The sequence below is a fragment of the Macrotis lagotis genome, chromosome 7 (genome assembly GCF_037893015.1).
Source record: "Macrotis lagotis isolate mMagLag1 chromosome 7, bilby.v1.9.chrom.fasta, whole genome shotgun sequence".
Lineage (NCBI taxonomy): Eukaryota > Metazoa > Chordata > Mammalia > Peramelemorphia > Peramelidae > Macrotis > Macrotis lagotis.
In genome coordinates, this window is record NC_133664.1 from 153,950,153 (window position 1) to 153,977,628 (window position 27,476).

The 27,476-nt window shown below is 39.4% G+C and overlaps 1 protein-coding gene and 1 long non-coding RNA gene across 3 annotated transcripts in view; one reads left to right on the forward strand and one right to left on the reverse strand.

Moving 5' to 3' along the window:
• Window positions 1-19,855, reverse strand: part of LOC141493084 (uncharacterized) — a 39,618-nt gene extending 19,763 nt beyond the window's left edge. The window contains exon 1 of the long non-coding RNA XR_012470110.1: window positions 18,956-19,855. This is a non-coding gene — a long non-coding RNA (uncharacterized LOC141493084). The remainder of the gene's footprint in view (window positions 1-18,955) is intronic.
• On the forward strand, window positions 1,797-27,276 carry EFCAB10 (EF-hand calcium binding domain 10). 2 transcript variants are annotated; one of them, XM_074193958.1, is made up of 4 exons: window positions 1,797-2,201; window positions 23,906-24,070; window positions 24,176-24,263; window positions 27,099-27,276. In XM_074193958.1, the coding sequence occupies exons 1-4, from the start codon at window positions 2,066-2,068 to the stop codon at window positions 27,133-27,135; spliced, it is 426 nt and encodes a 141-aa protein (XP_074050059.1). In that variant the 5' UTR covers window positions 1,797-2,065; the 3' UTR covers window positions 27,136-27,276. The 2 variants fall into 2 exon arrangements, with proteins under 2 accessions (XP_074050059.1, XP_074050060.1); XM_074193959.1 differs by lacking the exon at window positions 1,797-2,201 and adding an exon at window positions 19,838-20,006.
• The last annotated feature ends 200 nt before the right edge of the window (window positions 27,277-27,476 follow it).

The following is a 27,476-nucleotide window of genomic DNA, read 5'->3' on the forward strand; positions in this document are numbered from 1 at the left end:
CCAAGTACTGAGCAGGCAACCATATTGTCAATGTGTACCTCCCTGAAATTACACTGCCAGGATAAGTGAAGCTATCCACAGTACTCAAAATTTCTCCATTTGCTATAATTGATGGTTCCACATCTGGATAGTGTGGTGTTGGCTGATGGAGCACCTGTTTTCCTGGTGTTGGTGATTAAGTCAACATTATCACGAGCAGCAGAGGATCAATCCATACCTGGTTGTATCTCAACCTTCAGAGGCTGCATCTGCAAACAAAAGATCATGCATCGAAATTCCCTCCACTTTGATCTTGGCTTGTAGTCTTTTCAAGTTGAAGAATTTACCATCAGTGAGGAAGCTGATCTTGATGCCGTATTCATCCCCAGGTAAGGTTTTTGATTACATGGCTGAAAACAGCATGCTGAGAAGCATGAGAGTAAGCATACAGGCTTGTTTCACTTCATGGGTGACTGGGAACTCTGGGAAACATCAACCCAGGGGAGCATGCTCCAAAGAAATTCATCTATAATGCTGATGAACTCTAAGTAGCCAAATTTTGACATAATTTTCCATTAGCTCTAACACACTCTCACTGCTATTAATTTTGAAATAACCTGATGGATCCTTACTTGTATTCTATATGGCAGTTTCTTTCATGAGCCTGTGCATGACAGTGTAATCAAGAAGGGGGTGGGGGAGAAGAGGGAGGAGAGAAAGGGAAAAGAGGGGAGGGGAAGAAAGGGAAAAGAGTGGAGGGGGAGAGAAAAGAGAAGAGAGAGGGTGAGAGGAGAAGAGAAAAGAGAGGAGAGAGGAAGAGAGAAAAGAGAGGGGAGAGAGAGAGAAAAGAGAGAGGGTGAGAGGAGAAGAGAAAAGAGAGGGGAGAGGAAGAGAGAAAAGAGGGGAGAGAGAAAAGAGAGAGGGGAAGAGAGTGAGAGAGAGAAAGAGAGAACCAAGAAAGGCTGGACTCGCTCCCCTCCCCTTCTCCCGGGGTTTCCCAACATTGGTTTCTCTCTATTAGCGCCTTTAAGCTAGACCAAGCCCCTCTGCCTCTCGTGTTAGCGTCTAATCCTCCTCTCTCTGCCCCACTAGTCTGTGGAGTTTGGGGGTGCTTTGGGGGGGGCTTTCTTCTCCCCAGGCAGGTTCTCCTCACAAATGGCTGTGGGCTCGGGCAGGCCAGCCCAGGCGCTGCCGTGAGCCCTCGGGCACGAGAGGGCAGCCTCCTCCTTTCCCAGGTAAAGCAGGCCCACGGCCACACGGCCCACGTGTCCTCGGGGTGCCCGGTGAGGCCCCGGCCCGGCCCCCCGGCGAGGCCCGGCCCCCCGGCGAGGCCCGGCCCCCCGGCGAGGCCCGGCCCCCCGGCGAGGCCCGGCCCCCCGGCGAGGCCCGGCCCCCCGGCGAGGCCCGGCCCCCCGGCGAGGCCCGGCCCCCCGGCGAGGCCCGGCCCCCCGGCGAGGCCCGGCCCCCCGGCGAGGCCCGGCCCCCCGGCGAGGCCCGGCCCCCCGGCGAGGCCCGGCCCCCCGGCCAGGCCCGGCCCCCCGGCGAAGGGGCGAGGCCCGGCCCCCCGGCCAGGCCCGGCCCCCCCGGCCAGGCCCGGCCCCCCGGCGAGGCCCGGCCCCCCGGCGAGGCCCGGCCCCCCGGCCAGGCCCGGCCCCCCGGCCAGGCCCGGCCCCCCGGCCAGGCCCGGCCCCCCGGCGAGGCCCGCTGGCAGAGGCAGCACGTGGCGGCAGCGGCGCTCAGGGTAATAACAGAGAGGACCGGAAGAGGCGGAAGCCGAGGCCCGAGGGAGAGGAGGCCCCGCCCTCCTCCGCGCGCAGGCGCACTAGGCTAGCCGCGCACTGGGTGGGCCTTCCCCTGGCAGGCTCGGGCCGGCCTCCCTCAGAGGGCTGAAGGGCTCTAGGGTGAGGGCAAGGTCGAGGTCGAGGTAGCAGCTCGGGGATCCGGCTTTCTTTAGTAAAAAGCGGAGAGATAGGGGGAGGGACGCACGTGACTAGGAAAGGAGAGAAGGACCACCGGTGGGCGGGGCCCACCGCGAGCGAACCCGGCCGCCCGGTTGCCTAGCAACGCGACGCTTCTCCCGTCGGCCATGACTTTGGAGTTCCTCACCCGCCGCTTGGTCCTGAACGGCGGCCTGGAGCAGAATGCCCTCAAGTATTTGGAAAAGCATAAGGTGGCGGACTTGCTGGTCAGCATCACCAGCAGCCTCCTCTTCTTCCGGCCAGGTAAAGCAGGCCCGCGCCCACACGGACCCCTGCCCGGGGGCGCCGTGGCGGGGGAGGTCGGGGGCTTTCAGGAAGCCCATTTCACGGCGCCTCCCAGGAACTGCGCTCAATCCTGGGGGCTCAGAGAGGGGCAAAAACAGTCCCTGCCCTGAGAGTTCACATTTTAATGGGGGACACAGCGGGCACAGCATATACACTATAATAAATACAAATTATAGACAAACCAGGTGGAAAGTAATCGTAGAGGGAATCAGGAGAGGCCACCTTCGAGAAACCAGCGGTGAAGGCCTCGAGCCTTGGACCTCCGGGGTACAGACCTAGAAGTGGGAAGAAGGTGTGTCATTCTGAAAGACCACATAGTAGATCATCCAAAGATTTCCTGGTGTGAAGAGCAAGAAGACTGGAAAGGGCTTTTGGTCTGGAGGGTCCTGGCTCTGCTTCCAGCCTGTTCCATGATTCATTTCACTTCTTTATCCAGACTGCAGACTTTTTTTTTAAGGTTTTTCCAAGGCAAACAGGGTTAAGTAGCTTGCCCAAGGCCACACAGCTAGATAATTATTGTCTGAGGCCGGATTTGAACCCAGGTACTCTTGACTCCAGGACCAGTGCTTTATCCACTACGCCACTTAGCCACCCCAAGACTGAAGACTTCTTGTATATTGGGATCCTTTGTTCCCTTTGCCTTATTTCTAGTTATGGGGGGGGGGGGGATTTTAAATTATTCCCATCTTCCCATGCCTTTCCTCCTTTTCACAGTTACTGAATAAAACTGGAGTGTGTCACAAAACAATGATGGCTGGATCCACTACAAACTTTTGTTATATTTTATTTCCACCCCTCTTTCTATTTTCATGACTCCAATGGTTGCACCCCATTATCCTACCCTTTAAGCTGAGTACCTGAACTCCTACTTCACTTTAAAAAAAATGGAGGCTATTCTCTGAGGCCTTTTCTCTCCTCTTTTAGTATCAATTATATGTTCTTCCCTCCTTCCCTAATCATCTCTTTCATACCTGTCTCATTGTAAAGAAGTGGCACATACTCCTTGTCAAGGCAAACCTATATCTCTGTACCATAGATCCTATCCCATTCCAATTTCTCCAACTGATTGACCCCTTTATCATACCCCTGCTCTCCAATCTCTTATCTACTGCCCCCTTCCTTGCTATCTACAAGCACCCTTTTCTCTCCTCATCCTTTAAAAACAAAAACCCCCAAACCCTCATTTGATACTGTTATCCTGGTTTGAAATCAAACTGTAAATGTCTCCTTTCTTTTTAGAATCAACTACTTGAAAAAGAAAACGCTTTCTCTGCACTCAGTTCTTCCATTTCTCAAATTTGATTTCTAAACTTTCTGCATTCTAATTTCCAACCTTATTCAATTGAAGCTACTCTTGGGGGGGGCATGGCTAGGTGGCACAGTGGATAGAGCACCTGCCCTGGAGTCAGGAGTACCTGAGTTCAAATTTAGCCTCAGACACTTAATAATTACCTAGCTGTGTGGCCTTGGGCAAGCCACTTAACCCAATTTGCCTTGCAAAATTCTTTAAAAAAAAAAAAACTATTCTCTCCAAAGTACCAACAATCCTTTGACTGCCAAATCTCATCAATCTTTCTCAGTTCTCATCTTTTTTTGATCTTTTTAAAGTCTTTGACACCTTTTTCTCCTGGATACTCTCTCCTCTCTAGGTTTTTGTGACACTGGTTCACTCTTCTTTCTCCTCCTACCTGTCTGATTACCCTCTTTTTAGGTTCCCTTTTGGGATCTTCAAGTCATATTCACTAACAGTAGGTATCCTCTTAGATTCTGAGACCTCATCTCTTCCCACTCTCCTTTTTTTTAACTGGGTGATTGCATCAGGACTCATGGATTTAATTATAATTTCTCTGCCTAGATTTCTATGTGTGTGTGTATATATATATATATACACACATACAGACTTAATTGTTCTCCTGACCTCTAATCCTAATTACCAACTGCCTTTTGGATATTTTGAACTCCATGCTCTGTAGGCATCTCAAACTCAACATAGGTAAAACAGAAATCATTCTCTTTCCCCAAAATCTCTTCTACCTTCTTCACTTTCCTAGTCATATCCAACTCTTCATAACCCCATTTGAGATTGTTGGCAAAACTGATGGAATTGTTTGCTATTTCTTCCCCAGCTCATTTTACATATGTAAGTGAAACAGCACTAAGTAACTTGCTTGGAGTCATCCAGCTAATAAGTGTCTGAGGGTGGATTTGAACTCAAAAAGTTGGGTCTTCCTTATTCCAGGACCAGCACTCTATCTACTACACCACCTAAGGACCCCTGTTCAAGACCTTAGATAATTAACTCTTTGAATGAGTAAGAGAAAGAGACTTTGCAAAGGCATCTTATTCTCCCATTCACCTACTCAATACATTTCAGTGGCTCTTATCTTCAGGGTCAAATAAAAAATTCTCAAACCCTTCACAACTGTTTTCACTTTTCCTACACCTTATTCTCTTCCATATAGTCTACATTAAAGTATTAACTCGGCCTATTTTGCTATTCTTTTCATACTACATTCAATCTCCAAATTCTGAGAACTTTTCCTGGTTATCCTCATACCTAGAATTTTCTCCCTCACCTTTTAAAACAGCTCAAATCCCACTTTCCTTTCTCCATTCCTTCTCTATCCCTTCTTCTCTCCCTTCCTCTTTACTTGTTTCCTTTCTTTTTTCCTTCCCTCTAACCCTCTGTGACTGTCTGCCTCTCTATCTCTGTATCTTTCTCACCCTCTTCCTCCCTTTCATTCTTTCTCTCTCCTCCAACAGGCTAAAAGTAGTCATTCAGAGGCTCCAGTTTCCCCTTCTGAAGGAGGTCCTCCAATGCTTTTCCTCTGAGATTAGTTTCCATTTGCCTTGTACGAACCATGTGTTTAATTATTTGCATGTTTTGCCTCCCTATTAGAATGTGAGCTTCTTGAAGATATGGAACATGTTTTTCCCTTTCTTTGTATCATCAGTACTTACAACAGTCAAGTTAATAAGCATTTGTGAAGCACCTTCTATGTGGAATGTAGCATTTCTTTTTAAATGCTTGACTGACTAGAATGAGATTTTATGGTCTCTTGCTCTTCAACACCCCCACACACACACACCATCCTCAGTTTGCAGGTCTTGGGACAGTATCTTTTTACACATTAAATATGTAGCTACTAGATTAATGTAGATTTTGATTGACTAATCACCACAACTGTAAGTTCTGGATATCTCTTTTGCTTTTCTGAAAACAATTTAAAGTTCTGATGACCAGAGTTGCTAGCTCCATCAGACTCTATCACTAGTCCAAGAGTACTTTATTCCTATATTTTCTCAGAACTCTAAAGCCCACTGTCAGATACTTTCTTCTTAGATAGACTGGGGAAGTGATCTGCTGGTCCTTATCTGAATTCCCTTTACTTAGCATCAGTGATGAAAATTCTACCTACACCCAAATGACTTCATTTTTTTTTTTTTTGCCTATGACTTCATAATACTTAGCAATATTTTTTAGGTCATTTTGTGTTGGAAACAGTTGTACCAAGACTCCCCAGAAATGAGTAGTGGTTATAAGGTTTACCAGTTCTTTAAAGGTTCTCTGTCATGTCCTAGATAAGATGTCCTGGAAAACCAGCAGACCACTTAGTACTTTATGTTAGGTTGCCACATTATTCATCAGAGAAAGTCATTAACCACTTCCGTTAATTTCTTCCTCTTCATTATTGGATGACCTGATGGCCCCAGTAGCTCTCTATCATTGTTAAAATAAAGCACAAGGAACTGCTTCCACCTGAGATTGTTCCATTTTAATGGTCTTGAGGAAAACCAAAGTTTTTCCTTTATATGATCATTACAAATTTGACACATCAACAATTACAAACCTTTCTGTGTATAAAGAACAGAAAAAGAGGACAGCATATTATTCTGTAAATCTTTACTACATACAGCTTTTTATATTTCAAATTCTTTTTTTTTTTTTTTAGGTTTTTGCAAGGCAATGGGGTTAAGTGGTTTGCCCAAGGCCACACAGCTAGGTAATTATTAAGTGTCTGAGGCCGAATTTGAACTCAGGTACTCCTGACTCCAGGGCCGGTGCTCTATCCACTGCGCCACCTAGCCACCCTATATTTCAAATTCAATTGGCAATTTCAACATGTTCCTGATTATCTGATTTTCAGTTTCCTTATTGTTTATATGTGAAAGGATTCATTAGTTTTCTTTCTTTTTAAAAATTATACTGTCACTACTTCCAATAATGACATATATAAGTACATATGAAATAAATAATTACGATGTAGAGAGACTAGTAGCTGAATAGTCCTGAAAAGATGTTATGTAAGAGATAGTGTTTGTGGTGTAATGGATAGAGCACTGAACTTTGAATGAGGAAGATTTATCTTCCTGAGCTTAAATCCAACTTCAGACATTTACTAACTGTGTGACCCTGGCAAGTCACTTAACCCAGTTTGCCTCAGTTTTCTCATCTGTAAAATGAACTGGAGGAGGAAATGGCAAATCACTCCAGTATCTTTGGCAAGAAAATTTCAAATGGGGACATGTAGAGTCTGAAACAACTAAAAAACAGACTGTGTTGAACTTTGAAAAAACTAGGGATTTTTAGAAGTAGGTAATAGGCATGAAGGACCATACATTCTAGGGATGAAAAGCTCACCTGCTCCAAGAGGTACAACAAGAATATCAATTTGACTGCATTGACCATTGCATAAAGGAGAGAATCACATAATAAGACAAAAAAGGTAGGTTGAAGTCAGGTTGCAAAGGCCTTAACTATCAAACAGAAGAGTTGAATTTGATTCTGGAGAGCCATTGTAGTTTATTGAGCATGGGAACGACATGACAAGATCTGTACTTTAGAACTCTTTCTTTGGCATCTTAGTACAAGGTGATTTAGAAATCACTAATAGAGCCTTAGGAGGAAGCTAGGTGGCTCAGTGAATAGAGCACTGGGCCTGGAGTTAGGAAGACTGGAGATCCTTTGCAGCCCCAGACACGTACTAGCTGTGTGACCCTAGGCATGTCACATAACTTTTGTTTGCCTTAATCCAATGGAGATAGAGATGGCAAACCACTCCAGTATTTTTACCAAGAAAACTTCATGAATGATATAATTCTGTAGTCCACAGTGAAGAGTCAGACACCACTGAACTTCTGAACAACAGTAGAGACCCAAGGCAAGAAGTGTAATTAGAAGCCAATTGTAATAGTCTAAGCAAGAGGTAATAAGGGCCTAAACTAGGGCAGTGGCTATGTGAATGGGTAGAGATGATGAACACAGAACCAAAGGAACAATGTGTAATGATGACAAAAATACAATGACATCATTATAAGACAACAAAACTCAAGTCAAATGTTGGCTTTAAATTGCTAAGGCATACTTCCTTTCTAAAGTTCTTTCAGTTACAATCACACTGTACATACTAAGTGCCTTAACTGTGCAGTTATTGGGAAGTTGTTGCAGTCAAAATAAAATATATCAATAAAAATATTTGTTTTTAAAAAGAACATCTTATTCAAGACTAACTTAATTTTCTTTTATTTTAATTGAAATTTTATTTTATTTTTCCAGTTACATGCAATGGTAGTTTTTCAACATTCAGCCTTTTACTAATTTATGTTCCACATTTTTCGACTTTTCAGCTTAACTTTCCCTCCTTTTTCCCCATGGCAGTGAGTAGTCTAGTAAAAGTTTTACATGTACATTCATGTTTAACATATTTAAATATTAGTCATTTTATGAAAGAGAAGTTAGAATTAAGGGAAAAGGAAAGACAAAGGGAAAGGAAGGAAAAACATTCCATGTTTCTCTAAAGTCCAACCACTCATGATTTCTTATAGAACATGACTAACTTAATTTTCCTTTTATTTTTTGAAACTGTAACAAGATGAGTAGATCAAGGCAATATCATAGACATAAAATTAATTTCAACAAAGTATTATTTGATAGAATTACTCATGCTAATCTAATGATCCAGATTGAGAGGTGGAAGAAACCACTAGAGGTCACCTGGTTCAACCTTCTGATTTTACAAATGAGAAAATAGACCCAGAGAAGTTAAGTAATTAGGAGTATCAATTACAATGCTGGGTTTCTAACTCTTCATTAGAATCCCATGATTCTTCATTCTACTTTCTTCTCAAACACATTTAATATAGGTATATTAAAATGAGTTGAATTACTAGATCAAGCTTCCATATTAGTCACTAACAGGTTGATGTCAACTGGAAAAGGTTTCCAGTGAAGTACTCCAGGAATCAATCCAACTGGTACTTTTTCAATATTTTTTATTAGTAATTTGAATGGAGGTACAAAAGTGATTTGCATGGATGACACAAAGTTGGAAGGGCAAAATACCATATATGATAGAACCAGAATACAAGTTTTCAATAGCCTGGAAATATGATGAAATTTAATAGGGATTTGGGGTGGCTAGGTAGCGCAGTGGATAGAGCACCAGCCCTGGAGTCAGGAGTACCTGAGTTCAAATCCTGCCTTAGACACTTAATAATTACCTAGCTGTGTGGCCTTGGGCAAGCCACTTAACCCCATTGCCTTGCAAAAAAAAAAAAAAAACAAACCCTAAAACTGAAATTTAATAGGGATAAATAATAAGTTCTGCAGTTAAATTAAAAAAAATCAACTTCATAGGGACATCAGTTAGGATAGGCATGGCTAGACACAATCCAGTGAAAAAGACTAGATTTCAGTGAACTATAAGCTCAATAGGCTATATTGAGAAGCATATGTACAAAATAAATGAGACAATCATTTTATTGTATTCTTTGGTTAGACAATGTCTAAGAATATATTGTACAATTCTGAGCAAATTTTAGCAAGTTTTAGGAAGGATATAGTCAAGTTGAAATGCCTCAAAATGGGAACAACCAAGACCATAGGACTAAAACACATGCTAAACTACAATGTGTCAAACAGAAATACAAACCAGGGTCATTTATCATATAAAAGAATCCCTGTAAGTTTCATATTGATTTAGAAAACCATATAGTAATATTATCTTTGTTTTTTTGTACAATTATTGACACCTATATTATTAAAGGATCATTTTGGGGAATTTTTTTCCCTAAAGAAGAAGAAAATCATAACAGAATATTGATAATAATAATAATAATAATAATAAATAATGTTAATGATAATGTTTGTCCTTAATTCTCAAAGAAGACCATGACATCAGGGAGGTGATACCATGACAAGCACATGAACTGAATTTGAGTAAAAGGGATGCTGTGCTAAGTCACCAGCCTCACTTTCTTCTCCAGAGCTGTCTGGGTCCAGTGGCCAAATATGAATCAGGACCACTGGAGATGACCCTGGATGTGAGGCAATCAGGGTTAAGTGACTTGCTCAGGGTCACACAACTAGTTAGTGTCAAGTGCCTGAGGTTAGATTTGAACTCTTATCCTCCTGACTCCAAGGTCAGTGCTCTATCCAATGTGATACCTATTTATTCCCATTGGTCCTCGGGGTAGAAATAGGAACAAGGGTTAGGATTTGCAGGAAGTCAAATTTAAGTTTGATTTCAGAAAATTTAACAATCAACAGTTGAACAAGGGGAAAAATTGAAAAACTCAAAATAAATAAAATCTTTAATTTAAAAAAAAAGAGTTGACCAGAAGTACAGAGATGTCTCAGAAAGTATTATTGAATTCCTGATGTCCATACATCTTCAAGGAGAAGGTGACTCACTTGGGGTGCTTGTTGATCAGGCTTAGGTTAAACCAGACAAGCTTCTGAGGCCAGTTCAAATGCTTAGGCCCTATGATTCTGGGGAGGTTTATTCTGTACAATTAAGAGTTTACAATGGCCAATTATTTAACATAATGTAATGGGCAATACTTAATGTAATAAAGTATCATTAAATTTTGGTAGATATTTTTGGCATCATCTGTCTAATAATTGCTGATGTTTCTTGTCCTGTTGTGACAAGAAAGAAAATAAAACATACCTAAAAATCAGATGCGTGTGTGTGTGTGTGTGTGTGTGAATAAATATTAAGTCTGCGGTCGAGTTAGAAAAAAATCAACTTCAATGGGAATTTGGACACATATAGGAACTCTCCTCTTGGGCTTGCTTGGGCAAGCACTGGCAGTTTGCCATTATACTTCTTGGAACCACCATTTTTTTGCTCTTAACCTTGTTTCACAATTCACTGAAGAAATTGAGGCCATTTGCCAAAAGCTCTCTTTTCTCACATCACTCCAGATGAGTCTTATGTTGTTTTTATTTTAGCTTTTTTTGCAAGGCAATGGAGTTAATTGGCTTGCCCAAGGCCACACAGCTAGGTAATAAATATTAAGTGTCTGAGGTCAAATTTGAACTCAGGTACTCCTGACTTCAGGGCCGGTGCTCTATCCACTTCCCCACCTAGCTGCCCCTGTCTGTTATCTTCTCCTTCACTCCCATTTCACATAAAGAGGTTGCCTTCTTGTCAAGCAAACCCCTTTTGATACACAAGGAATCACATTCCAATCATATTTTTCTTCAGCAGACTACCCCCTTGTCCTTTCTGTTACCCCACTTTCTCACTTATCTTCAATATCTGCCTCTTATCTACTGACTGCTAACTTATTGACTAGAAATACACTTTTTTCTCTCTCCATTCTCAAGATATCTTCACTTGATCTATCCATTCCCCATGGTTAACTTCTCTTTTGTTTCTAAACTCTTTGAGAATGCCATCTATGAATAGTGCTACCACTTCATTTCCTCTCACTCTCTGCTTAACCTTGCAAGTCTAGCCTTTAAATTCATCATTCAACTGAACTGCTCTCTACAAAGGTATAAAAAAAAAGTCTTAACTGTCAAATCTAATGGCTTTTCCCTGATTCTTCTTCCTCTTCATCTCCTTTGATACTATTGATCACCCTCTTCTTGATCCTCTCTTCTTTCTAGGTTTTCCCAGCACTGTTTTCTTCTCAATTTCCTTCAACCTCTCTGACTTTTCCTCAGTTTCTTCCTTTGCTAGATTTTCATCCAGACCTTGCTCAATGACCATAGGTGTCTCCCAAGTCTCAATTTTAGGACTTCTTTTTTCCATCTTTGTTTCACTTGGTGACTTCAACAACTCTTATGGATTTAATTATTATTATCTCTATACAAATGATTCTCAAATATATTTATCCAGTTCTAATGTCTCTACTGAGCTCCAGCTCCATACTGGCAAATGTCTAATAGGCATCTCAATTTGGGTGATGATTAGACTTAAATGTATCTAAAACTGAGCTTTTATCTTAACCCAAAACTTTTCTCTTTTCCTTAACATTGAAAGCACTACCGTCCTCTCAGTCTTCCAGTCTTGCAAAATAGGTGTCATCCCTGATTCTACACTGTCTCATGCCCTATTACCTAGTCTCTTGCCAAGACCTGCAAATCCTATTTATATAACCTTTCTCATATGTAACACCTCTTCTGAAACTGCCTTCACCCTAGTCCAGACTTTTATCACTTCATTCCTGGATTATTGTAGTATCCTTCTGGTTCCTCTCTGTCTCCCAACCCTCTTCCCACTCTAATTTATCATCCACTCAGCTGCAAATTATATCTTTTTACTTACAAGTCTGACCATGTCCCCCCCTAATCCAGTAAACTCCAGTGGTTCTTTGTTACCTCCAGATTCAAACATGAAATCTTTTGACTTTTAAATTCCTACATAATCTGACCTCTTCCTACCTTTCCAATCTTCTTAGACCTCTATCCTCTCCAAATAGTCTACAATCTAGTGACCCTGGCATTCTTGCCATTCTTCCCAACTAGGTGCATTTTCTAGGGTTTTTTTTTTTTTGCAAGGCAAATGGGGTTAAGTGGCTTGCCCAAGGCCACACAGCTAGGTAATTATTAAGTGTCTGAGACCAGATTTGAACCCAGGTACTCCTGACTTCAGGGCCGGTGCTTTATCCACTGCGACACCTAGCCGCCCTATTGGTGCATTTTCATTGACTGTTCCAATGTCTGGAATTTTCTTTATCATCATTGCTACCTCTTAGATTCCCCCAACTTTTTTCAAATCTCACCTAAAATCCTATCTTCACCAAGTAATCTCTTTAATGCTAGTTCTCTTTTACTAAAATTATCTCCTCTTTATACATCTTGTTTGAACATAGTTGTCTACATGTTAACTTCCCTTATTACAATGTGAGCTCTTTGAAGGATGTTTTTGCTTTGCTTTTTACCACTAGTTCTTAACACATTGCTTACTAGTAGGCTCTTAGTAAATATTTCTTGTTATTGACTCCTGGAAGCCTGGGAAGGAGGAGAAATTCTCCTCCATTGTAACTCTGATATAAAAGTACAAGGAAGAGAGAACATGCGAAAAGGAAAGAAGTCTGGTGAAGAAGAAGACAAAGGGCAGGTTGTTCAATAAGAATCTGTTCTTTCTCCACCATCCTCTTCATTTTGGAAACATCCCCAATGATTGGAGACCAGAGATCAGAGTTTCCCTGTTTGTTTGTTTGTGTGTGTATGTGTGTGTGTGTGTGTGTGTGTGTGTGTGTGTGTGCTCGCGCTACCTCAGAAAGTGCCCTTCAGACAGATGTAAAATTTTATAGCCTCATTAAGTTCATTTGAGAATTTATTAAATCAATGAAGGGCTCCCCTGATCATTCCCTATAAACATAAAATTAGATCATACCAGATTATCATTAAGGTCATTTCTAGCTTTAACAGTAAATGACTCAAATTTGTACCAACAATCCTGCCTTTAAAATAAATGGAAAATTCCTTAAATTGAGCAATTAAAATTTTTTTCTTTAAAAATTTAATCTGCCAAAAAATGAAATTTTACATATGTTCTGATAAAAAGTAGTTCCAGATTGATCTCTTTTCCATTTTAATACATAAACTTGGTAGAGATTGCAGTCATTTATATGTAATAGGCAATTCTGTTTTTACTTTCTCATTTAGTTTAACATCTATTCAACTTAAACCTTTTAGTTCTGTTTATGTTTTGTAATATACTTTATTGACTTTTATAAGTTTTATTACTTAGTAAACATCAAAAAAATTCAAATATGCAAGTAAAACTTTTTTTAAGTTACATGAAATCATAAACTTCCATTAGTTTGTCAAAAAGTTTTTAATCAAGATAGCAGAGAAATGGAAGGGACTCACTCACCTGAGCTTTCCCCCAAATCCATTACTTTTAAAGTGACTTTTTTTTAGGTTTATTTTTTTGCAAGGCAAATGGGGTTAAGTGGCTTGCCCAAGGCCACACAGCTAGGTAATTAAGTGTCTGAGGTCGAATTTAAACTCAGGAACTCCTGACTCCAGGGCCTGTGCTCTATTCACTGCACCACCTAGCCAACCCCCCCCCCCACCATTACTTTTAGATAATGCTTTTAAACAAATTCTAGAGTGACAAAACCCGCAAAATCCAGTCGAAGATTGGCAGGAAAGATCTGTAGTTAGATTGTCTGGAGCACAGACCAGCACAGGAAGCACTGGCATAGCTGGGCCCCAAGAGACCAGGAGTGGGTTTGGAAGCCATTGAAGCAGCAATGGCAGCAGCAACTTCTGGAGCTCTCAGTCCTTAGACAATAAAGGGGAGTTGAATAATTGGTCATAAGATTACAGGGGTCTCTGCTAGCACTGAGGCAGTACTCTATTGCTTTGCCTATACTCATATTTAGGCTGAAATCAAATCATAGAGTGGGAAAAAGCCAACAACTGGAAAAAATCTGACCATAGGAAGTTAAATGATGACAAGGAAAATAAAAACACGCAGAAGGTAACAAAGTCAAAGGTCCTACATCCAAAACCTCTTAAGAAAAATATGAATTGGTTCTTAGTCCATAGACAAGCTCAAAAAGGATTTTGAAAATCAAATAACAAGTAGATGAAAAATTAGAAAGAGAAATGAGAGTGATGCAAGAAGAATCATGAATCAACAGCTTGGTAAAGGAGACAGAAAAAAAATACTAAAGAAAATAACACCTTAAAAAGCCAAATGGTAGGGCAGCTAGGTAGCACAGTTGATAGAGCACCAACCCTGGAGTCAGGAGGACCTGAGTTCAAATCTTGCCTCAAATACTTAATAATTACTTAGCTGCGTGACCATGGACTAGTCACCTTATTGCCTTGCAAAAAAAATGGTAAAAGAGGTACAAAATGTCAATGAGGAAAAAAGAATGTCTTAAAAAAGCAGAATCAACTAACCTAAAAAAAATAGAACCAGGAGAGCTAATTTTAAAATTATTTTTTTTTGTAAGGCAATAGGGTTAAGTGGCTTGCCCAAGGCCACACAGCTAGGTAATTATTAAGTGTCTGAGACTGGATTTGAACCCAGGTACTCCTAACTCCAGGGCCAGTGCTTTATCCACTGCGCCACCTAGCCACCCCTAATTTTAAAATTATTGAACTACCTGGAAGCCATGATTCAAAAATAGATGTTAGACATTATCTTTAAAGAAATTATCAGAGAAAACTGTCCTAATATTCTAGAACCAGAAGAGAAAATAGAAATTGAAAGAATACAACAATCTCCTCTTGAAAGAGATCCCAAAAATGAAAGCTCCCAGGAATAATATAGCCAAGTTCCAGAGCTCCCATATCAAGGAGAAAATATTCCAGATAGTAAAAAAAGAAACAATTCAAATATTGTGGAGCCCTGATAAGGATAAAACAAGATTTACTAGCTTCTACATTAAAAGAGCAAAGGACATGGAATATGAAATTCTGGAGGGCAAAAGAGCTAGGATAATAACCAAGAATCAACTACCCAACAAAACTGAGTATAATCCTTCAGAGGGGAAAATGAATATTCAATGAAATAGAAGACTTTATAGCATTCTTGGTGAAAAGACCAGAACTAAATAGAAAATTTGACTTTCAAATACAGAAACTCAAGAGAAAGAAAGAGAACTCATATGGGACTTAAAAAGATTAAACTATTTACATATCCTTCATCGAAAGATGATACTGCCAACTCATAAGTTTTTCATCATTAGGACAGTAAGAAGGAAGACAGATGGTATGGGTGTTATTTGAATAGGAATAGCTAAAAATAAGGGATGAGAGGAATATACCTCAAGAAAGGAAAAGAGAAGTAGAATGGGATAAATTATCTCACATAAAAGAGACAAGAAAAAGCTTTTATAGTTGAGGGGGGAGATAAAGGAGGGGTGAGTAAATCTTATTCTCATCAAAATTGACTCAAAAAGGGAATAATATAAAACATTTTGAGCATTAAAAAAAAAAATCTAGCTGACCCTATAGGGAAATAAGAGGGGGGAGTGCAGATTGGGTAAGGTGGTATTCAGAAGCAAGACTCTTGAGGAGGAAGAGGGTGAAAGGAGAAAGAATAGAATAAACAGGAAATAGGAAGGAGAGAAATTCACTTAGCAAAAGTAACTGAAAAAAATTGAAGCAGGTTTCTCTGATAAAGGTCTCATTTCTCAAACATATAGAGAATTAAATCAGATTTATAAAAAATAAAAACTATACCTAATTAATTAATGATCAAAATATATGAAGTTTTCAGATGAATGAAAAATGTTCTAACTCACTATTAATTAGAGAAATGCAAATTAAAATTTGAAGTACTACCTCATACCAAAAGGAAAATGACAAACGTTGGAGAAGATGTGAAAAAAATGAGACATTAATGTATTGTTGGTGGAGTTGTGAACTGCTTCTGTAGAGCAGTTTGGAACTTTGCCAAAGGTGCTGTGAAACCCTTTGACCTAGCAATGCCACCACAAGGTCTGTTCCCCAAAAGAGATAAAAAACAAAAAGGACCTATATGTGTGGGACAAATGCCACTTAAATAAATTTCGGAGATCTCTCAAGGTATGAAGAGAAGGCTTTATTCATTTCTCAAGAAACAGACCACAGTCAGAGAGATTGAGGCAAAAGTGAAAGGTTCAAGAATCACATTTATCCTAACTCAATCCCCCCCCTCCCATTGACCCACCCTCATTAATGAGGAATGTGGTTTTACAATATAAACATGAAAACTACCCTGGGGAAAGGGGCATAGAATTCAAACAAAGCAAACTAATCTAGGGAAAAGAACATAAAATTCAAAAGGGAAACCAGATTATCTCTTTAGTCCCAGGAATTGAATGATTCTCCAGACATCAACAGATAAAATGAAGTCAGTTGACTCTTCAACAATATCCCAGAAGTTTGCTTTGTCAAGGGAGGAGGGGCACATAGCTAACCAGATTCAATCTATAATTTTTTTACTGAAGAAATCTCAAAACTTTATCCCACACATAATACATACAAAAATCTGTATAGCAGCTCTTGTGGCAAGGAATTGAAAATTGAGGGGATGCTCATTATTTGGAGAATGAACAAATTATTGTATGTTACTGAGATGAAATACTATTCTGCTCAAAGTGATGAGCAGGATGCTTTCAGAAAAACCTGGAAAGACATGAACTGATACAAATTGATAGGTTTGCAAAGTAACAGTAACAATGTAAGCTGTGAATGACTTAGTTATTTTCAGCAATGCAATGATCCAAGACAACTCTGGAGGAATTAATGATAAAAAATATTAACTAGCCTCAGAAAAAAGAACTGATAGTGTCTGAATACAGATCAAAGCATAAATTTTTTACTTTATTATTCTTTGTTTTTGGGGGGTTTTTTTTTTTTTAGGTTTTTGCAAGGCAAATAGGGTTAAGTGGCTTGCCCAAGGCCACACAGCTAGGTAATTATTAAGTGTCTGAGACCGGATTTGAACCCAGGTACTCCTGACTCCAGGGCCGGTGCTTTATCCACTATGCCACCTAGCCGCCCCTTTACTTTATTATTCTTGAAATTTTTTTGATCCATGTTTTCTTTTGCAACATGACTATTTGTTTGACTGTACACATATAATCTATATCTAATTGCTAGCCTCAGTGTGGAGGGGGGAGGAGAGGGTGAAAGGGAGAGAATTTGGAACTCAAGATTTTAAAAATGAATGTTAAAAATTATTTTTACTGTGACTGGAGAAAAATACTAAATAAAAAATATTTAAAAAGAAAAAAATTGAAACCCAAGTTAAAAGTTTTTAATCCATGTATTAACTTTAACAAAACATTTCTTTATCTTTTAAATTTCTCCTATTGTATTTTTCAAAATTTTGTTACTGTTTTACATAGTTGTAGTCAAGGTATATAGATTTTGGTCCTTCAATCTGATTCATTTTAAGACATGCCCTACTTATTTATATTCAGTTTGCCTCTTAGAGAATTTTTCTTATTCTCAAGTCTTGTGATTTCATCTATATATTTAACTCTTATATTGGGACTTCTATTTGGAAACTACTACCAGTGAAGCTCAATGAAATCACTGTTATTCATACAGATTTTTAGCTTCAAACTGAGAAGTTCAATGGCTTGCCCACAATCACTCAATTAGGGTGTCAAGAACTTGTGATTCTCAGGTCAATCCACTTCACTAAAGTCAGACATGGATGCCCACAATACCCAAAGCAGAACCAAATTAAAATATAATTGGGAAATATATAACAAGATAGAAAAGAGATTACAAAATAGAATATAGATAATGTTAATATGTGGTTTTCTAAATCAAACCAGAGGTCCTTATATATGATTGGTGGCCCTCTAAGTTTGATATCACTGAACTATATCATGTTGTCTCTCATGTTAGACACAAAACTCCACTGTATGTACATTGCTTGGTGTTGCCCTTTATGTGTTTCTATAGAATACTCCTATGCTTTAGATTGGCTTGTTGACCTCTAGCTCAGTTTTGTAAAAATAGAAGTAAAATGATTTCAACTCTGGTTTATGGGGATTTGTGCTCCTGAACCTTCCTTTTCCTAAAGATCCTTATTCATTGAATGGGCATTGTCTCAGACAAACTGAGACCTGAGAAAGACCTTAATTTACAAAGTCCAAGGTCACCCACCATTTGCCAGTTACTTTGACTTGTCTTGCCAGTGGACTTTTTTTTTTAAGGTTTTTGCAAGGCAAATGGGGTTAGGTGGCTTGTCCAAGGCTACACAGCTAGGTAATTATTAGTGTTGAACCCAGGTACTCCTGACTCCAGGGCCGGTGCTTTATCCACTGCACCACCTAGCCACCCTTGCCAGTGGACTCTTGACAACTCCAGGAAAGAGTGAAGCTTATGACTCTGCAGCTATGCTTAAATCCAGGTCACTCAAAAGTCAAGGCATTTATTGCCCTTGGGATGTCATTGAACCTCTTCAAGAATGAAGGATTAACAACAATAGTAGCAATAAGAATCCTGAAGATCCTTTGTGGTTGTTTTCCAACCAATGTCTCCCTATCACCCATTGTACTCTAGACACCATGCCTTATATAGACAGTCTTAATGTTTGAAAGAATTGTGGTCATAGAAAGAAATTGGGGGTTTCTTTTTTGGTTAAATGATGAATCTGTTGCTAAACAGGTATGTATATGGGGGGTTAATGTGAGGGGGGAAAGTGGCAGAGAGAGCTGGTCTCTTTGCTTTAGGGTCGTCACCAACTTCTACTTCCTTTTCCACCCCTGGACTTGACCTGGTTTCCCATTTCATAATTTTAAAACTGAAAGGGCATTAAGACTCATTTTATAGACAAGAAAGAACCCAAAACAGATAGCTGTTATTTTGGACTTGATGAAATTCTTACTTCCAATTGGCAGAGCTTCAACTAGACCCCAGATTGTCTGGACTCCCAGGTAATTGCTTTTTCCCCTCCATAAAGCACCACCTTTCAGGATTTATGGACCTTGAAGATGTCCTAACTTACTTTAGTGGCCCCTGCAGGCTCAGGGGAGTCAGGAGATGAAAATCCAAACCCAACTAGGTCTGTACATCCTCCAGATTTCAGTGAATCTTCTTCCCCAGACTGAGATCTTTCAACTGGAGAAGTCAGGGGTTTTCTTGCTTTATTTCACTAAGCCCCTCTGGTCTGAAATGACTCCTCTCGCCCCCAACCCCCCCAAAGTCACGTGGTACCAGTGCAGCTGGCTTTTGAGTCAAAGTTATCTGAGACTGTCACTGTGAAACTTAGTTGCTTCCTGAGAGCTCTGCTTGGGACTCCAGTGGTTGGTTGTATCTGGTTTGCGAGATCTCCAAATGCTCGTGAAAAACTTGGACTAGAGATTTTACTTGCCTGAGGTAGGTGTTTAATAAAGTGAACGAATCCAAGGGGACACATAAACCTGGCATGATGGTTTCTCCCATGCCCTTTGCCTAACCTGTCTAATGGTCAAAGAATAGAGCAGGAAAGAAAGGACGGTGGATAAATGGACTTGGGTCGGAAGATAGGGAGTTAAAGCAGAGTTCTGCGTCTGGGCAACTTGGAGGAGGCTGAAGCCCCCCGAAGGTCCGTCTAAGGTTCGAGCTTTGACTAGAACTGCAGAATTGCCTTGACTGGAGGGACTGAGCGCGCCGGGCTGTGCTGCTGGCCCCGGCGGAGCGGCCCGAGCTACAGCAGGCTGGTTGGCCACACCAGGCCGGATGGTGCTGACCCCCTGGAATCAGGGCCCATCCGAGAGGCGCCCCCACACCCCTCCTCTGGGCCCCAGGCGGGCCCGCCCCTGGCGGCTGTCCTAGCCGGCCCGGGGCGTGGCCCCAGCCCAGAGGGGCCGGGGGGCCGGGTGGGTGGACCCCAAGTGAGCTAACAGAGCCCGCGTCCCTGCCCAGTGTCCTAGCAACTGCTCAGCTGCGGTCTGTCTTGGCTATGGAGGAGCGTCTGGGCAGTAGCCGGGAGGAGGCGGCCCGGCTTTATCTGAAAAAGCACCGCATCATGGAAGTGATGAACTACCTGACGGCCCAGCTGCTCTACCACCGGCCCGGTAAGGGCTCGGGTGCCACCCGGCGGCCCCCGGCAGCTCCCCGCGCCGCCTTCTCCAAGCTCGCTCCTTCTCGCGCCTCTTCCTGCGGGCGGCCGAGGAAGAGCAGCAGGGAGGGTCGGGGAGCCCCGGGGGCCCGGAGACCTGCTTCCCGGCCCGCTGAGACCGCAGGGCTCACAGACGCCCGGCTCTCCCCGACCAGGTTGCAGACTCCCAGGGAGCTGGGTATTGAACACACTTCAGACCTCTTCCTCTCATTCTCCTTCCTCCTCCTGCACTCTGAGGGATCTGCCGGCCCTCTTCTCCCTAACCCCTCAAAGGGAGGGTGGGCGCGGTGCGCACAGCCTGCTCCTTCCTTCCTCCTCCTTGCCACTCTCAGGTCATTCTCTCCCACCATGCAGCGACTTGTCTTCTTGGAGAGTCATCCTGTCCAAATAGAAACTGGCCCCTTCTCCCTCCTTTCTCAAGATGCCCTTCTCACCTCTTCCCTTCAAATGGGCAATAGTAGTTTCCTTACTCTGAACTCACAATTTCTCAGCTGGCTTATATCCCATCTCTTCTCTTCACGAGCTAGCTATCCTTGAACTTACTCAGGTCTAACGCATTATAAAAGCAAAAACAAACATAAAACCCCAAACCCTGGGGAAATGGGTTGAGGAAAAGAACCGCCCACTCTGTACTTTCAAAATTCTCACACTCCTCAATCTTTGCATGCTGGCTTCTAGCCTCTTTACTCACACTGAATTGCTAAATCCTATAGCCTTTTCTCAGTTCTCATGCTGCCAATGGCCTTAGGTAGATAGATGCTTATTATCATTTTAAGGAAAAATCCACTTATACATATGCTTTCAAAAAAATTTTTTTTTAGTTTTTTGCAAGGTTAAGTGGGGCTAAGTGACTATTTTCTCCTATCTTGCTTCCCTCCCCCCACTCCCCACCTCCCACAGAAAGCAGTCTGTTAATCTTTACATTGTTTCCATAGCATGCTTTGATCTAAATTGAATGTGATGAGAGAGAAATCATATCCTTAAGGAAGAAAAATAAAGTATAAGACATAGCAAAATTACATAATAAGATAAGTTTTTTCCAAAATTAAAGGTAATTAATCATTACTTTTGTTGCTTGTTATTGATATAAGCAATTATATTGTTAAACCACCCCTGCATTCCTGACATAAATCTCATTTGATCACAATGTGATAAACTGTTGTCATTTCCTGACATGTATTTTATTTAGGATTTTTGCATCCATAGGATTTTCTTTCTCTGATTTGCTTTCTGCTTTAGGTATCAGTTTGGAAGGACTCCTTTGCCTATTATTCCAAATAATTTATTTAATATTGCAACTAGTTCATTTTCAAATGTTTGTAAGAATATATGCTTCTTTTTTAGGAAACTTGTGGCCTATTTTTTTTAGGTTTTTTTTTTTGCAAGGCAAATGGGGTTAAGTGGCTTGACCAAGGCCACAAGAGGTAGGTATTTATTAAGTGTCTGAGGCCGGATGCTCCATCCACTGCACCACCTAGCCCCCCTCCCCCCTATTTAATTTTTAAAAAATCCCTTAGCTATTCTATTTGCTGTTGATCTAGGCAATTTACAAATTTTATATGTAGTCTATGTTATTTAAATTGTTCAATTTATTAGCTTATAATTGACAGAATAACTCCTGATAATTTCTTTAATGTCATCTTCATTAGTGATATATTCACCCTTTTCATTTTTCATTTGCTCTCTAATTTTTAAAAAATCCTTAGCCAATCAAGTTTATTTTCTTTAATAAAACCGATTTCTAGTTTTATTTATTAATTCAATAGTTTTCTTACATTCAAATTTTGCTAAGTTCATTTTTAATTTTTTGGATTTCCAATTTGGTGTTTAATTGGAAGTTTTAAATTTGTCCTTCTAAGTTTTTTTTTTAAATTTCACATCTAGTTCATCGATCTGCTCATCATTTATTTTGATGTTATCTTGAATTAATTTTGCTTCAGTGATCAAAAATAGCAAAAAAAATAATCTCTTCCCCCTTTCTGTTGAAAAAAAAAGTCTTTACAACAAACACACAGAGTCAAGCCAAACAAATCTCCACAGGATATTTACAAACATTGTCTTATTCTGCCCCCTAAATCCACTTCTCAACAAGCTGGGTTTCAGCATTGTTTCTCAGGAATCCTGTCTTGCAGTTATCAGAATTCTTAAGGCTTTCCAGTCTTATTGTTCTTATATGCTCAGTTTCTTAATTTCATTTAAATGTAGTTTCTAAATTCTTTCCCCTTAATTCCTTCAGAGTATCTAAAATCCATTTAATCCTGCTTTGATAGCATTCTAGTTTGGGAGGTTTTTTCCTGATGTTTCTGTTGGTGTTTGATCATATTTTTCTTCTGGCATGTTAATCTTTAGATCCATATTTTTAAAAAATTGATTTTCTTTATTATCTCAATATAATTTTTTTTGAGACTTTCTATTTTGGCATATCTGTTGCTGACTTTTTTTTTAGGTTTTTTTTGCAAGGCAAACAGGGTTAAGTGGCTTGCCCAAGGCCACACAGCTAGGTAATTATTAAGTGTCTGAGACCAGATTTGAACCCAGGTACTCCTGACTCCAAGGCCGGTGCTTTATCCACTATGCCACCTAGCTGCCCCCCTGTTGCTGACTTTTTAAAAATTTTTTCCACTTACATGTAAAGATAATTTTTTTTTTTTAGTTTTTGTAAGGCAATGGGGTTAAGTGGTTTGCCCAAGGCCACACAGCTAGGTAATTATTAAGTGTCTGAGGTCAAATTTGAACTCAGGTACTCCTGACTCCAGGGCCAGTGCTCTGTCCATGTGCCACCTAGCCGCCCCAAGATAACTTTCAACATTCATTTTTTTCTAAGATTTTTAGTTCCACAATTTCTCCCTCCCTCCTCAAAGATAGCAAATGATCTAAGTTTACATGTACAATCATGCTAAACAAATTTCTATATTAATCATGTCTAGAAAAAAGAATCAGAACAAATGATGGGAAAACAGATAAAAACCAAAACAAATTTTTAAGAAAGTGAAAATACTATGCTTTGATCTGCATTCAGACTCCCTAGTTTTTTGGATTTGGATGGCATTTTCCATCACAAGGCTTTTGAAATTGTCATTGGTACATTTTATGGTTGAGAAGAGCTAAGCTGATCATCACGAAATGTTGCTGTTGCTGTGTACAACATTCTCCTGGTTCTGCTCACTTCACTCAATTTCAATACAAGTAAGGCTGACTTTTTAAGGGGCATTAATGACTTTAGGCTCTTTTTGTATTTCTTATACCTCCAAATTTCCCTTGGATTCCCCATTTCTATTTTAAGAGTAATCAGTAAAAAGCAATCCAGTGTAGAGAACTAATTATACCTTGTAGGTTGTTGCCATTTCCAATAGAATTTGCCTTCTTGAAATGGTAAGAAAGGTATGTGTGAATCATTGTTTTACCCTAACTTTCTAATCTAGGGCTACTGAAAATTGCTTCTCATAAATAAGTCCCTCATAGAGAGGACTCCAGGGTTTATTTGCCAACTATGTAAATTTAAAAAGTTAAATTAAGCTAGATAAAAGGGATATGAATGAGCCACCAGGATCAATTCTCATGTCTTACATGAATCTTCATTTTTCCTCTTTTCTTTAGCTTACTTCCCTTATCCTTTCAGCAATGTTCCATAAAGTGTGCATTATGGGATTTTTTACTTCTTGTATGTTATTCATATAGATACATTTTTGCTTTTGCTAGAAATTAAATTTTTAAATAGAGAGTTCAGAATTCTGGAATTCTGTGTTTTAGCTAAATTATCTTTTGTTTATATATTTTTAAAGATATTTTGTTTAGAATAATTCTTCAGTTTTAATTTTATGGTGTCTTATGAAAATGCAAACTATTCTATTACAGAAAAACCAAGAGAATTTTTGCTAAATATTCTAACAAGAATTAAAGTTGCAAAAATAACTGCTGTTGACTTTCCTACTCTCATGGATGATTCTAATTTGATTTCTATGTTTGAAATAATGGACCCTGCAAATCAAGGTTTTATAACTCCTGTTCAGTACAAAGAAGGTTTGTGACTTTTATTTTTATCATAACTGTCAATAGTTCATAATCATTCTAGAACTCACTTTGGTTTAATTTACATTTTATGAATTGCTTTTTGCATTTTCACAGCCCTAAAGAACCTTGGTCTGTTGGGTCCAGATGAAGAAATAAATGAAGATGGAGAAGTTATCTCAAAGGAGGATTTCAAGGATGATGTGTAAGTTCATTTGATTTAAAATGAAAATATTAAATGATTTTAGAGTAGAATAAGCATTGCTTAAAGAAGGTTCCCTCCCGAACACACACTTTTTTGTTAGAAAGGACTATTATTCTCTGAAATCTTTGTTTATCTGGAAGGTAATGAGGACAGTATTGACACTAAGAGGTTTGAGCAGGAGTGCTTAGTCAAGGGTGACAGGCCACCCCACACTCCTTTCCCAGTTGGCAGTCCCATAGAAGTGATCTTAGCAAAAATTTGCCAAGGTCCCCTAAGTAAGTCTCTGAGAGGGTAGTTTCTGATGTTTGATGGATGAAAGAATTCAGAAGTGCTTTTCTATTTTTTTAAGCTAGAATAAGCAAGAATAAATACATCAAGATCAATGTTTATATATGTGATTAAATAAAAATCTACTATTAAATCCACATTATTTATATAATAAATATATTTTATATAAATAATGTGAATATAATTTATTTCTTCAGTATAATTCCATTATGTGTATTTCTCTCACTAGTTCATATCCCAGCCATTTGAAGATCATTTCATGAGTAGTTGTTACCAAAGAAATCAGTTGCCTAGTGATCAGTTTGTTGAAAACAAGCCTTTCCAAACTTAGATGGACAGGTCCTCAACAAAACCATACTCAAAACCTTTCCATCTTGCTATGTGACCTACCAAAACTTGTACCTTGCTATCACATTCTTCAAAAATCCAGGGTCAGATCTATGCCCAGAGATTCCCCAAGTAGAACTTCAGTTGAGATTTAATATTTAACTTAAATAATTGATAATGTAAGTTCTTGAGGGCAGGGGGCTGTTTCTCTTTTTTGTTTTTCTATCTTTTGTGCCTATAGTAGAATAGTTGACACTTATTTAAATCAAATTGTTATATAAGCTGACATTTATTGAATCAAACTAATACTAAGAAAAATAACTGAATGCTATCATAACCCAAAATATGAAAAAAATCACATTTTCTCAGACTAACATACCATTTCAGATGTCTTACCCAAGAGAAAATTTTGGTTCCTATCATAATATATCACTTGTGCAATAGTCATTTCATCTAAGATCAAAAGAACATCCAGTGCATATGCCATAGAATAAAGTCTTCTCGTGGGGTGCCAGATATAGAGGCACTTCCCTGGTCCATTGGATAAAGCACTGGGCCTTGTGTCAGGAAGGACCTGAGGTCAAATTTGGCTGCCCCAAGACAATTAAGAATTGTGTGACACTGGATAAGGAAATTAATTTATTTGCCTCAGTTTCCTGAACTGTAAAATGAAAATAATAGCACCTTATAACACTCAGGATTGTTATAAGAATCCACTGAGATCATGGGTAGGGGAGAGACAAAAAAATGGGGAAAGGGGAAACAAAAGGAATATCAAAAATTATCCTTACACATAATTGGAAAAAATAATTATAATTCAATTTTAAAAAAAGAATTCAATAGATTATTATAAAGCATTTATTCTTCTTTGCCACTATCTAAATATTAGTTTAATGGTATTAATATCTGTGATCAAAGTAAGCACAAGGCCTATTCTTTGGTGTGTGGTTCTTATATCCTTAATATAGACACTGGTGGTATAGGTATGTGCCTCTTTGTGTTCTCCTGAGCTCTGTATTCCTAAGTAGTTAGTGGGTAGTAGACAAAAAAAAAGGGGGGTCTTAGGTGACCAAGTATAGGCTAATCAAAGCTACATGTATATGGCTTTTAATAGGAATATTCCTAATTCCTAAAACAGATTTAGAGATTCTTAACTCCTTTTAATATTCAAGTAGTTTTTAAACCACAGAATCTCGGGGGGGGGGGGGTGTAGCTAGGTGGTGAAGTGGATAGAGCACCAGTCCTGGAGTCAGGAGGAACTGAGTTCAAATCTGAATTCAGACACTTAATAATTAATCCTTGCTCTGTGACATTGGACAAATCACTTAACCCCACTACCTTGCAAAACTAAAAACAAAACAAAAAAAAATCCCAGAGAATCCAATTGTAATAAATGAATTGAAGATTTACTCTATCCAATATAATAAATGGCAGCAAGTCACAGATTCTCTTCTTGAAGCCTGTCAACTTGTGAAAAGTATCCATGTTTTCAGACACTGATAGCAAAGCTTAGTCACCTTCTAAGAATTTAAAGTAGGACTTTAGTGAATGATACCATCTCCATTTATTCTCAAGAAAGTAGCATATTCATACATTTTGGGACACCAAATTCACTCCCAGAAATAGAAATTACACGAGGCACATAGTTCCTTAGAGATAGATGTCTTTCCCTCTAGTTATTACCTGAGTTTTGTAGTCTAGGTCATAAAACAGCCTAAAGTCAGGTAAGAATTAAAAGGGCATTTGAAATTTTCTCCCTTATATTCAGAGTCAGGTTCCAGAACGACCAGTTACATTCCCCACTCTTTGTTAGCCTCTAACAAAAAGGCTAAGCATGTAAAGAATAAATGATTAGGATAATTTTGGTTTATCTTGATCTTCAGTCAGGACATGAATTCATTCCTTGGCTGGCAGAGCACCAAGAAAACGATTAGGGAAACTGGGCAGTTTCTAGCTCTTCCTAAATTTAGCCTTAAAAATCCTTATTGGAAGCACAAATAGTTTAAAAATCAAACATATTTATATTCACATAAGTATAAATATGTATAATCATCTGGAAAATATGGGATTTGGGTTATTTGTGGTTTGGGATTGTCCAGTTCCTTAAATAGTACAATAGTTAATTTATATTTAGGACCTTTTCTTTCCTTAATTGCTATCAGCATTTTATTCAGGTGTGATTAAATACAATTTTTGTGTTCTCTTTGTGTTTTCCTTCAGGAATAGGAGGACCTTGGAGATGTGGTCAGCTTTTTAATACCCTGGATCTAGGGCAAAATAAATGATTCCTAAAGTTTATGACTATCCAGCTTAGATATTAAATGCATTTCCCTGTATTCAATTAAATGAGTTAAATTGCTGCATTAAATGATTTAAATAAAAAGGACATGGAAAGTTGTATTTCTATCAGTTTTTGTTATTCTTAAACCTCAGGGATGACAAGGGAATCTTTCCAGTCAACTAACCTAATTCGGTTAGGGATACATTTACTTCATTGGTGTGATCCTAGTTTTGTTCTGGGGCAAATTCTTGTACCATTCTTTTCCTGATTTGGTTGGTTTTTGTCCTATGTTATCAAAGAAGACCAAAATGACATCA

Excerpts from the sequence above, each read along its gene's own strand:
- EFCAB10 (XM_074193958.1), top strand. The coding sequence starts at position 2,066 with ATGACTTTGGAGTTCCTCACCCGCCGCTTGGTCCTGAACGGCGGCCTG. Across the intron at positions 24,071-24,175 it reads TCCTGTTCAGTACAAAGAAG|CCCTAAAGAACCTTGGTCTG; the intron begins GTTTGTGACTTT and ends GCATTTTCACAG. Across the intron at positions 24,264-27,098 it reads GAGGATTTCAAGGATGATGT|GAATAGGAGGACCTTGGAGA; the intron begins GTAAGTTCATTT and ends GTTTTCCTTCAG.